The sequence below is a fragment of the Patagioenas fasciata genome, chromosome 1 (assembly GCF_037038585.1).
Source record: "Patagioenas fasciata isolate bPatFas1 chromosome 1, bPatFas1.hap1, whole genome shotgun sequence".
In the NCBI taxonomy this organism is placed as follows: Eukaryota; Metazoa; Chordata; class Aves; order Columbiformes; family Columbidae; genus Patagioenas; species Patagioenas fasciata.
In genome coordinates this window covers 30,035,978-30,048,513 of record NC_092520.1, presented here as the reverse complement: position 1 = coordinate 30,048,513, position 12,536 = coordinate 30,035,978, and the positions used below count along the sequence as shown (strand labels likewise).

The 12,536-nt window shown below is 44.9% G+C and overlaps 1 protein-coding gene across 3 annotated transcripts in view; it reads left to right on the top strand.

Moving 5' to 3' along the window:
- The window catches only part of WDFY2 (WD repeat and FYVE domain containing 2), a 69,017-nt gene extending 58,673 nt beyond the window's left edge, over window positions 1–10,344 (top strand). For all 3 annotated transcript variants that reach the window (XM_071805322.1, XM_065861914.2, XM_071805319.1), the window contains 6 exons: window positions 460–586; window positions 2,477–2,582; window positions 5,849–5,950; window positions 8,082–8,212; window positions 8,461–8,569; window positions 9,218–10,344. In XM_071805322.1, coding sequence (XP_071661423.1) covers window positions 460–586; window positions 2,477–2,582; window positions 5,849–5,950; window positions 8,082–8,212; window positions 8,461–8,569; window positions 9,218–9,247 — 605 coding nt within the window. In that variant the 3' untranslated portion in view covers window positions 9,248–10,344. The remainder of the gene's footprint in view (window positions 1–459; window positions 587–2,476; window positions 2,583–5,848; window positions 5,951–8,081; window positions 8,213–8,460; window positions 8,570–9,217) is intronic.
- The last annotated feature ends 2,192 nt before the right edge of the window (window positions 10,345–12,536 follow it).

The window sequence follows — 12,536 nt, the reverse complement described above, 5'->3', positions numbered from 1 at the left end:
TTTTTCTCCATAGCCCTCCTCTCTGATTGAACGCTAGTAGCTCAGTCATGAGGTACAACAACGTAGTTCAATCCTTGTGCTAGGATACTGTGAAGATGCCCGTGATATTGCACACTTGCTTCTCTTTTTTTAATAAAATCTATCTTCTGGGAATGATAGAGATGAAAAGCTGTGTAGTCACACCATGACCATCCTTCTACTTTACTGCTCATTGGATTCACCCATGCAAGTGGCAGCAGAGCTCTCTGCCTGCAGAAGGGCACGATGGGGCTTCAGTAGATTTTCTAGGCTGTCAGTTTTCAGCTGGCAAGCACAATGGCTGTGTGGCCCTTGCTAAAGAGACCTGTGTTTTAATCACTCTTATTTTTTGTTGTGTGTATGTATCTATCTATCTATAGCTACATTCCTATCTTCCACTTTCTGTAATTAAATTACTGTTGTGTGCATGTCCTATTTCAGGTGGTGTCACTGCTCTCTGTTGGGACCCAATACAGCGAGTTTTATTCTCAGGCAGTTCTGATCATTCCATTATAATGTGGGATATTGGAGGAAGAAAAGGAACAGCCATCGAGCTGCAAGGACATAAGTACGTTCAAAGCCCTTCCTCCTGCTTTTATGGGAGAAAACCTAAAGCCAGAAGCCACATCTGGAATCAAACATCCCAAAGGTTACAGTCTTCACATGCCTCAAACTTGTATATGTGACTCCCTGTGGTCCATATACAACTGGAATAAGTTGATTATAGTAAGTTTTTTAGTGTTGGACCCACAGGCTGGTTTGAGAGTCTGCAAAGGGTGGTGAAGGAAAGCACAGTATCTGTAGTCCTGAATGTGTCATGCCAGAGCCTGCCCCTTTGTTGGAAAGAGGAAGGTCCTAAAATGAGAACAGCTGCAGGGAAATTCTCACTTTTTAAGTGTTAAGGTCTTTCCCTCCCCTAGAGGGAGCATCAGACTTGGACAATTAGTCCCTTTTTACTCCACGCTAACTTTTTCCCTACCGCTTTACTTACAGACTGAATTCTAAATGATGTGCTTTACCCATAGGGGCCTTCACCATCTCCTCAAATGCAAAGAGGCTTCATCTTTGCGTGTACATACCTCACGTTTGCACAGCATAGTAAAAGTCTTTGGAGAAGAGTACGCCTGTGCTGTGTATTGAATAGAGATCAGAATGCAATGATCTGGCAATGCAACAGGTTTCTTTCAGTGTGTTGGGAGTGCGTATATATGGGACTTGCACGCTGTGCTGAGGTCTAGAAAGGCAAAATCCCACAGTGGTTTCGGTCTAAATGTTTCTTATATATTCATACATTTCTTTTGAGTAATGCTGCACTCTGCTGAACAATTTGGACACTGCTGGGATTTCAGAGCACTGCAGAGCTCTTGCCGAAATTCCCAGGTTACCCTTGTACCCTAACAGTTGTTCTTACTAATGTACCACTGCTAGATTTATTGCTGTGGAAATCAGTTCTCCTGATAAAAATTTAGCCTCTGGGTCTTAATCTGTGGCACAGCTGTTGGCTGGCACTGTACAGCGTAGAAACCTGGTCCTAAGGACAGCAGGGACCAAGAAACATTTCACCTGATGGTGCTGCTGATGTGGGCGGGCGGGTGAGGTGAAGGCAAACTGTGCCATAAACACATTCCCCTCTGGAGGAGCGGCCCTATGTGCAAGAACGTGCATTGACATCAAAGTCTTTTGGGCAGACAAGACCAGCGGTGGTAGCAAAGAAACCAAATGTGGATGATTTCCAGTCACTTTATGCTCAGTTTTCAGTTACTGATTCTTCTTAATCTCATATTTTCCCAAAAGAGTCTCTGTTTCTCAGGTTGTAAATAGCTTGAGATGAGGCCTGGCTTTCTTTCTTTTATGAAGAACTGAGCACAGCTTTAGGGGTTTAAGCTGAATTGTTTCTCCCATGTTGCTTTTTACTTAAGAAGCAGAAGCAACTAAGTTGTCCACCATACCTTAGGAAGGTTTAGGAAAAATTTAGTGATTCCTATATTATTTTTTCCAGTGATAGAAAAGAATCTTCAGCAGTTCCTCAGTGCTTCTTTCCTAGATGTTACAGAGATTGATGGAAACGAAGTTGTTACTGACTTTCGGAGAAGAAGGTACCTTGCCGGGGCTGCGTTTGTGCACCCGAACATGGCCTCAGAGGGGCCCAGAGCTGCAGCTCTGTTCTGGCTTCCCAGTGCAGCTGGGACCTCCCATCTCAAGGGCACCAAAAGCAGTTGTCAGAACAGGTCTTTTCTTTTGTGCATACTGCGCAGATGCTGCCCAAATGAGCATCAGTCTGGTTCTGATCCCAGCTGGACTGCAAAGACTGATCTGCATCTGATGGATGCCATGTAAAGGGAGGGGAGGAAGGAAACATGGGCATACAAGTGACTTATACTGCTTTATTGTATATTCGACACTTACTTGTGTGCTAGCCATAGATGGTTGGTTAGTAATTGTCTTGTTTCTTTTTCAGTGATAAAGTTCAGTCTCTCTCCTATGCTCACCACACTCGGCAGCTCATCTCCTGTGGTGCAGATGGGGGAATCGTTGTCTGGAACATGGATGTTGAGAGGCAGGAGGTAGGTACTTGGTTCTTGTCGATTTGGTCTGAAACAGTCTTGGGAAGAAGGGGCCTTTCTAAAATGTGCAACTTTCAACCTGAACAAGATCATTCCAGGCTTTAAAAATGTTTTTGGACATGCTCCAGTTGTTATACAGCAATTATGCTGTGCCTTTGATAATATAGTACAGGGGAAATTGTCTGGAAGAAATGCATATTAAGTAGGCTGCTAAATGGCTCTTACTCTTTACATTACTGCTCCAAAAGACATCCTCTGAGAAGGGTATTGTGAGATGTTCTGCTTTATTTTTCGTGACACCATGAGAAATATCAGTTCAGAGGTAAATGGATTCATAATTATTAGGGTTTTTTAAGAAAACCAAATAAGAAAGCTCTTTGTCACCTCTGGAAACCTGCAATTCAGAGTTCTTTTCCTCTTCTTGCTAAAATGACATTTAACTAGGGCTTCAATCTCACCCATAACTTGGTCTTGCTTCCCCCTGGTGTAACCACACAGAAGCAGGGTAAGCGATGTCTTTACCGATCCAGACAGTAAGATTTCACCCACACGCTCCTAATCGCTTTTGTGCTGCACGGCTAATGAGCGTAAGCGGGTGCAAAAACTGCACCCCAGGTCTTTGGCGCTGTGGGAAGCAGCCTCCACTTGGCAATTTCTGAGACCTGACTCAGAGATGGGGAATGAGCACGGTGCTGAGTGAGTCAGGCGCCAGCCCGGCTCAGCACCATGGCAAATCCTGGCAACATGAGTCATGGCAAACCTCTGCCCTGTTCCTGTTCCTGCGGGGGGCACACGGGCACTCTGAGTCCCTGCGGTGGGTAGGTCTGAGCAGGGCTTTTGGCAGCACAGGCTTTTGCCAGCTTTGCTGGTTCTCAAGGGCTTTGGCCTCCCTGGGTCCTGTGTGTCTCCCTGGAGCAAGGAGCAAAGTTAAGTGGAAAATTGGATTTAAAAAAACTACTGCAATAGGCCTAGGCAGGAACTGAGCTCCCTTTTTAATGTGAATTAGCATTCCAGTTGGCTGTCTTTAATTGCTAATCTAATGGCCAATTATGTCATCAGCTCCAAAGTGAAGCGAAAGCAGAGCAGCTTCCTCCTTCCCAACAGATGTTTCCTTTTTGCTGCAACTCAAGCATCCAGAAACGAAATTCTTTATATATTTGCTGCCTTTGAAAGTCAGGGCTAAGAGTTAAGACTGGCTTCTCACAAAACAGGCAGCAATGCAGTGACAAGGCTGGTTTAAAAAGTGGAGGAGAAATGTAATTAGCTAAATGAGGGCTTAGCAGCAGATGCTAATGGGTGCTCTGCTTTCTCTAACTGGCTATGTGTGCTTGTTCATGTTATCAAGTAACACGATAGGGTGTTCATGGTGCTAAACCACCCCTGAAACATGAACCTCTGAGATTTTAATACCAAATCTTGGTTTGGGGTCCTAGAGTATTTTCTTCTGGATTTTGGCTTTGTTATTTTTGTCCTTATTTAGGGGTTTTCTGCATGTGATATATGTGCTCAGTACTCATTTTAATGCTATCAGATTTTCCCAGATCTCTGAGATTAAGGGAATTAAACCATTTTAGCCCTCGATTGTTTTATTTTAATCTCTGTTTTTAAAAAGCTGTAACATCTGAAAGATGCTGGAAGCTGTGTTTCTTTTTGACTACAAAGGAGTTACTTGTCACAAGCAAAATGTCTTCCTCATCCGTAGTGTTCAGATGCTTAAGAGCTGAAATCTTATAGATGCAGATGTAAATCTGTAGACATTAAACGGGAAGACTGTTGTGGGTAGAAAAGACGAGGATTTGTCACAGCAGAATGAGCTGCCTTCAGAGTTACTAGCAGAAGAAGTAGAAGCAGGCAGTCAAAGCTGTCCTGGGAGCTGAGGGTCTCCATCAGCCTTACCTTATCTTTGCCTGGCTTTTGTATTATTTTTAATTCTTAATTTCAGCTGGGTTTCTTGCCATTTTAAATTGCAGTGGCCAGTGGCTCTGATAAGGCAACCACAGTTTGCTAATAGCAACTCCTCATAAATTATTAAACATTATTAGTTATTTGATCACCTGGAGTTGGTGGGGCTGCTGGGAAGGTGTTGCAGTGGTGCTGGGGCAGTGCTGACAGAGCCGGCCAGGGTTGTCCCACTGGAGGGATGAGACAGACCTGCTTGCTAGCACCAGCTTTAGGCTGAGCTTTTGGGGAGGACAAGGAGAGAGGACCAGAAGTCATCTGCTGGGAAGGAGCATAGGCCAAGCTAGGACAGATGGATGGACGGCCAGCTGGAAAGGGGTCAAGAACCAAGACGTTTCATGAGTCTCACATCCCCCAAAATGTTTCTTAAATATTGTGGGGAGACACAGTGTGTGTCATCCCCCTAGCAAGGCGAGTGTCAAGGGACCCAAATGTAGGGGAGGAGATCACTTACCCCCTCTGCATGTCCCCCTGCCACTTCAGGTGTTTCCTGAGCTCTTTCAGGGTCTGGCAAGACTTACTTCCCTATAGGGTGTCTGGCCCATGCTACTCTGCACAGCAAAACCTAGCTGCAGGAGACAGAAGTGCCTTTAATATTTTCTTTCTTTTCTTTAAATCTTCTTACCCTCTTTATCCACAGCATGAGTGCAAAGCTACACCCTGTGTTAGGAAATGGAAGACCTTCCTTCCATCGTCTTTGTGTAAAAGCAGGGAAAAGCTGGTTTGGGTTTTAGGCTTGTTCAAGTGAATCTCATCTTGTTCACCCCTGTGTGTGATTTGTAGCAGAGATACCTCTGGCAGCAGGAATGCCTTTTACAGTATTGAAAGAAAAAAAGAAATAATAATGAAAAATCCCTGGGATTTCAGATACCTCTCATTCCCTCCAGATGAGTAGCTTGGCTTTTGGAAAATACTAATCACCCCCAGTTCCCACCAGAGGCAATAGTAGATGTTAAATGCTGTCCAGACAGGACAGAATATTTCTGCATGCTTAATTCCAAACCTGGGGAGGTGGGAGAGGGTTGCTTGCTCCTGGGTTATTTTTATGGTCTTATAATCAAACTCTGCTTCACGATTTGGGTAAGAAATGTTCTTCCTGTGTCCTTCAGGGCTCAGAGCTGAGCCAAAAAAGACATCCCAGAGAACAGTCAAAATGGCATCTTGTGAAAATGGGGATTTTAAATTAAGTTTAGTTGGCTGCATTACTATACCACAATATGTCTTTGTTGTCCTGTCTGTAGGCTCCATTGGAAGCTTTTCTGTTTTTTTGCTCACTCCCACTTTGTGTCTATGTGTGTGTTTTTCAGACCCCTGAGTGGCTGGATAGTGACTCCTGTCAAAAATGTGACCAGCCTTTCTTCTGGAACTTCAAGCAAATGTGGGACAGTAAGAAGATAGGCCTCAGGCAGGTTTGTACGCATCCTTGGTGTGTTAATATGGTGCAATTAGGCTTTTCTTTCGTAATAAATAGTGGTAACCTTTTTCCCCATAAAGCCTTGTGAACTTGCACTTTGTTCTTCCACTGAGTGTTCGATAGTGGGACAGTGAGCTCTGCTCTGATGAGGCTTGATTTTGTGGTTGGAAGGAACACACTTCTTTTTTCTTCTTTTATTTTTTTTTCTTTTCAACCAGTCTCAATAAGAAATGCATGTATAGGCCCTGGGCAGATTAAGTTGGTTTGGGGCCTTCCATGGCTTCAGCTATGTGGGATTTTGCTTATTGTTAGTTGAATGTGCTGTAAAATGAAATTTGCAGCTGATTTTTGGAGATTGTGCTGGAACCAAAACTGTTTTCAATAAGGTGGAGTAAACATCTGTAAATGCTCAGGCTGTTTTGGAAAAGGCTTATTGGTCTGCTTGGAACATGCTGCTGTGTTTTCCTGCCCAGCAGGAGAGGTTTGTGGATTGCACACTTTTGGAAGAGAAGCATAAAAATGCTGAAAGGGATGTTCTCATGAAGCTCAGAGAAGTCAGGTGTCTGTGGCAGAGCTGAGCTGCATCTTCTCTTTATGTAACGCTCATCACTGCAGAGCCTGCCTGTCCTGCAGCCACCAAGGCAGCCTTGCAGTTCTACACAAGCTTATTGGAGGAGGGGCAGGTGCTGATCTCTTCTCTCTGGTGACCAATGGCAAAACCCGAGGGAATGTCAGGAAGATGTCCCAGGGGAGGTTCAGGTTGGACATGAGGAAAAGGTTCTTCCCCCAGAAGGTGGTGGAGCACTGGAATAGGCTCCCCAGGGAGGTGTCACAGCCCCAGGCCTGACAGTGTTCAAGAAGAGACTGGACAACACCCTCAGACACATGGTGTGAACTGTGGGGTTGTCGTGTGCAGGGACAGGAGTTGGACTTGATGATCTTTGTGGGTCTCTTCCAACTCAGGACATTCTGTGATTCTATGATACACAGCCAGTACACAAGAAAATGTGAGGCGGGTAACATCAAAATGCAGAAACACTTGTGCTTCTGGGACCAAAAATGGCCAAAGGAGTTGACCAAGATGATTAGGTGGTAGATGTTTATAATTAGAGGCTGGGATGGGACTCCAGAATGACACTGTCCCAATGTAGCCCTGTCCTACCTCAACCTGGAGATGTCTTAATGTGTCACATGCTGCTGAGTGGTGGTGTCATCCCCTCCAAGCCCAAAGTGAGACTCTTAGGGACAGGGGTAATTATAGCTCCCAGCCTTGTGGCAGATGCCCATCTGGCAGGGACACATCTCTTATGTACATAGCAGGGCTCTTTGTCCAGTGCTCACATCTCACACTGTGCTAACAAAAAGAGGACAGCATAGACTTCCTCCTTCTGCCCTGTTGAAAACCTTCTGTAACACAGGTCACACTCAGTGCAGAAGTCCTGACCCACAACTACATCCACAGATGCCAGGTAGTGGAGGCAGTGATGATTTACTGGGTAGTATATAGTGTCACCTGGAGCCTGAGAGAGAGGTAGAGTCCACCTAGCCTGGGCAGAGCTTTATCTGCCACCTTCCAGTGTCCATACTATTGACAGCTGCTGCTTGCCTCAGGTAATGGAGGAGAGGGGGAAAGTAAGAATTTTTTTTTCCCCATTTATTCTGAAGTTGTTGCCTATTTTCCTTCATAGAATCATAGTATAGTTTGGGTTGACCTTCAGAGGTCATGTAGTCCAACCCCCCTGCAATGAACAGGGACCTCTTCAACTAGATCAGGTTGCTCAGAGCCCCATCCAAACTGGCTTTGAATGTCCCCAGGGATGGGGCATCTACCACCTCTCTGGGCAACCTGTTCACCCTCATTGTAAAAAATTACTTCTTCATGTCTAGCCTGAATCTCCTCTCCTCTAGTTCAAAACCACCACTCCCTGTCCCACCACAACAGGCCCTGCTACAAAGTCCATCCCCATCCTTCCCGTCATCTTCTTCATCTTTTCTGGAAGAGTCACTTTGCTGTTTGCTGCAGCCTTTGCTGGGTCTTGCTTGAGTGAGACAGTGGAGCCAGTGGGACCTGAGCAGTGACGTGGGTTTGTGGCTCAAGATGTCTTTCTGCATGTTGTCTCCCACAGCATCACTGCCGGAAGTGTGGGAAAGCCGTGTGCGGCAAATGCAGCTCCAAGCGCTCCTCAATCCCACTGATGGGGTTCGAGTTTGAAGTGAGGGTCTGTGACAGCTGTCACGAGTCCATAACGGATGAAGAGTAAGTGTGGACACTGAGCCGGCTTGCGCTGGAGTGGGGTAAAACTCCAGTGTTTGGGAGGGCCGGGGGGGAACGCGAGCCCTCCACCCTTGTGCCTCTCATGCTGGAGATGTCTCAAAGTGAAGTTTACAAAGAGGCTGCTGCGTTGATGATTTACAGCAGCATTCAAATACTTATTGGACAGAGAACGTTTTTGAGGAAAATCCTGCAGTCGCAGTCTTTGCTGATTTCCGGATCTCTTTCTTCAGGCGGGCGCCCACAGCTACTTTCCACGACAGTAAGCACAACATTGTTCATGTACACTTTGATGCCACCAGAGGATGGCTCTTGACCTCGGGGACAGACAAGGTTATTAAGGTAGGAGCGAGGAGCTTGCTCTAGCTCCTGTATGGCATTTCCCTTTCTTCTCCGGTGTGGTTTCAGGTGTGTCCTACCTGCTTTCTTACACCCAGAGACCTCTCACTGATCAACTTTTGCCCAATAAGGACCAAGGAGGTCTCGATCTATGAAGCTGCTGCCTGAATGAAGGGGCTGGGATAAGTGCTCACTGTAGCTTTTCCTCTGGGAAGGCAAACTGTATTTTGACACGGTGAATCTCAGTTTGTGTGGCTAGGTAAAGAAATAGCTAAAATAATGAATAAGTTTATAACAAAGCTTGAATAATTAAAAAAAAAACCAAACAACCCACATCACAGTGTGTTATGACTATGTTAATCATTCAAGTTAGCAATATAGTGTGGGGTTTTTGGTTTCTCTCGAGGCCAGCTCTGAAGCTGGTTCATAAGGCATAGTGACACACAATGTCGTTTGATCATCCTCCATCAGTCGGACATGAGTGCTGGAAAATGAAAGGAAACTTCTTCAGACTTGCTGCTTCCCCCTCTAACCATGTAGCCTCTATTAAGCAGAAAAAAGAGTGAAATTATTCAGAGATTACTTTATATACTATATTTTATTCTCTTTTACCATTATTCACTATATTGTTTTGTTTTGTTGTATTAACAGTTATGGGATATGACACCAGTAGTGTCTTGATGGTACATCAGTGGAACTTGAAAGGTGATATTTACAGAAGAAACAGATTTCCTAACCCTAATCATACCGCAGAAGATAGGTAACGCTGGGTGCATACAGCAGATGAAGAAGGAACTAATGTGTTTACAACGATTTTACATCCTCTGCTTGATCAAGGCTGAACATTTGCACGAAGACTCTTTCCACTTATTCTCAAAATATACAAGAAAGTATTTTTTTAACTAATGGTTTGTACGATCCAACTTCAGTTGTCCTGAGTTTCTTCGGAAAATACGCGTGCTGTGCAATTTTTAGTTTTTATATTTCACCATGTCAAGATACTTGCTGATTTGTACAGAAGGTTCTTGGGTTGTGTCTTACCATGTGAGTTTTGGGTATCAACATACTGTATCAGGCAATCGGCTCTCCCCGCAGCGAGTACCTATTGATTTGGGATGTTTCTGCGGACCACGTTCTCTTCAGTGTTGGAACTGCAGCCGTGCTGTCGTGTGTTCTCCAGGTGCATCACCGAGGAACTGATGGACTATTGCAGTTCCTAAAAGGGCTCTACCATCTACCTGTCCTAGCAGGCATCACCCAGAGAAAGCGTTATTGGTTTGTAGTAGCTAAAATCCAGCTTCCTGCCTCTTTCCTTGCTGCACAAGTTGCAAAACCAGGGGGGCAGGTTGCTTAGCAACTAGTTTCTACAAAAACTGAAATAGTTTTCCGTCTCAGAGCATTACAAGGAGCACACAGACCTGTTTGAGTTTGATGAGGCTGACAGGCTGAATCAAATTAAATTACTGGCAACAGGAACTTTGGGGTGTGTGTGCATGGGGGGAGGGGGGACAGATCTAAAACTGGTCTAAGTCTGAAAAATCTAGTTTTCCTCTACCTCTACCTTGCTCAGCAACATTTCAGCATTTATAGCTGTCTGTGTTGTTGAAGAATTCAATTTTCCTGTTTTCCATATGGTTAGTCATATTTATTTTTTAAAATGCTGATGGTTTTTATTAATTTCCCCTATAGACCAGAAACTGATATTGCTGAATGACACACATTGTCCTATTGTCATATTTTATGGTTTCTTTTAAAAATAAAACCAATTTTAAAACCTGGATCGACCTATATTACCTTTTTAGAAGGATATTGCTGGGATGAATGAACAAAAAAAACGTGCTTTTTCCAAAGGCATCTTCTCTGAGGAGTCGACTCTTTGTGCCTTTAATCCGTTTTAGCATGCTGTTGGTGTAGAGAACAGAACAGCAGACTAGTCCCAGGGCTTTCCTCTATCTCCTCCCTCAGAAGTCCTCGTGCTGTGTGACACAGCACATCAGGGGTGCTCAGTCCTGCCCCATTCCAGACTGCACTTTTCCCCGCTAAAGCAGGGAGGCCATGATGTTTACCACTGCAGAGCACATTGCTACCTAGAGAAGCCTTGTGTTTTCCCTTGAGTGATACTGCCAAAAGAGAAGAAGGATTCGCTTCTGTTTGTCTGGAAGTAATTTGCTTTTTTGTTTCCTCAAAGGTTAACACCACCTGTTGCATTAATTCCAGACCGGTGTGCTGCTGCAGTAAAATGTGAGTGGACTTCTGCGTGCGTGTCACAGGGCTGCTGTGTGTTTTCAGGGAAAATTCTCTTTTCAAACATCCTATAAGCTGTGCTTAAGCATTTTGCCGTCACGTTCTCCGAAATGATGCCACTTTGGCTTTCCTGGTCATACAGCCCATTGTTGGTTCCCCTCTAGACAGCATAAAGTATATTTTAAAACATAATTCACACAGTACTGAAAAGGTTCTTTTTCCAGCTTGAATGCTAATTGTTTTCCAAGTCCTCCCACTTTCTCTCCTGGAAGCTAGATGCTTGTTTCCTCTTGGAGAGCTTTTCGTTGCACCTTGTGCATGTTTTCTGATGACTGAAGTGTTCTTGGCTGACGAAGCCATGCAAGATGAGCAAGTCGCCTGCCAATATTTCATTCCAGCTGGAGGAGGTGTGTGGAACTTTGCTGGACTATGCTGTTCCACACCACCTTGGGCTCAGGGCCTTTTGGCTGCAGACCTGACTCGCTTTGCTGTGCAGGGAGAGTCTCACATGGGAGCACCGAAATGAACTGAAATCATTGTGCAGTGCCTTGCTCCTGAAGACACATCGCTGTTGCAACAAGCCTGGGACTCCAGCGTGGATTGTGCTTCCAGTGGTGGAGTGGAGTCAGCAAGCTGAGGATCTGCTCCTGGGTCCACGCTCAGTCCTTTTGAACATGTAATGTCCAAACGAAGGTGAGGAACCAACTCCAAAAGAGACTAAATTTGAGAGCGAGGTGTGTTTGGGTTGCTCTGCAGTAAGTGATTGGCCACCCCCGCTTCCAAGCTGTTGTGGATTCAGTGTTGCTTATGGGTGGATGTTGGGTATACAAATCCATTTTGTAAAATTTCTCTTGCTGTTCTTTCTGACTAAACTATCTGCATGGTTATCTGAATTTAACCTGAACATTCCTTTATCTTGCAGTCTCAGGGCAGACTGGTCTTGGCTTAGAAAGTGATATAAGCTGAAGGGGAAGCTGGTGGAGAAGGGGAAGTGTGTCCCTTTGCTATGATCTTAAGAGCTGTAATGTAGAGAGATGAAGGGAAAACAGGTGTCTCTAATTCAAGTAATTCCTTTACCTTCCAAATGAAACAAGAAGGATTTGATGTTGAGTGAGTTAAAACACCTGCCTTTCTGTTCTGGTGTGTTAGGGGAACAGTCTCATCTTCTACATCCACATATCCTTGTTGCCTGGTTGTTTTATTTCCATGTTAGTTGCTGAATAACAAATCTGAGCTATTTTTATGAACTGCATTATCGGGGGGGGGGAGGGTGTCTTCTGTTACAGATGCAAATTATATAGCACCCCACACACACTCATATGGAGCAGAGTCCCTTTTAGCAATATCTCCTGCTGTGCAAAGGGATGTACAAACAATACTGGCCTTCCTCTGCTCTTTGCTTTAGAAAATTGATTTTCATTTTTCTCTCAGCTGGTGTTTCCTTGGGGGAAGAAGCAGCGTTCTTTAGAGCATCTACCTGCCATTCTTGGTCTTAAAATGAACAGTATCTGCAGTGCTCAGGCAGGCGATGGAGCAGCCGGTGCTCACATAAGCAGTGTCTGAGCAGCTGACTTGAGCCACTTGTGGTCCAGGTGGCTGAAGGAAGGTCAAGTTGAGCCCCAAACTTCAGTCTTTTCAAGCTGAAAACATTTGTTGTGGTTTAACCCCAGTGGGCAACTAGGACCACACAGCCACTCGCTCACCTACCCCAAGTGGGATGAGGGAG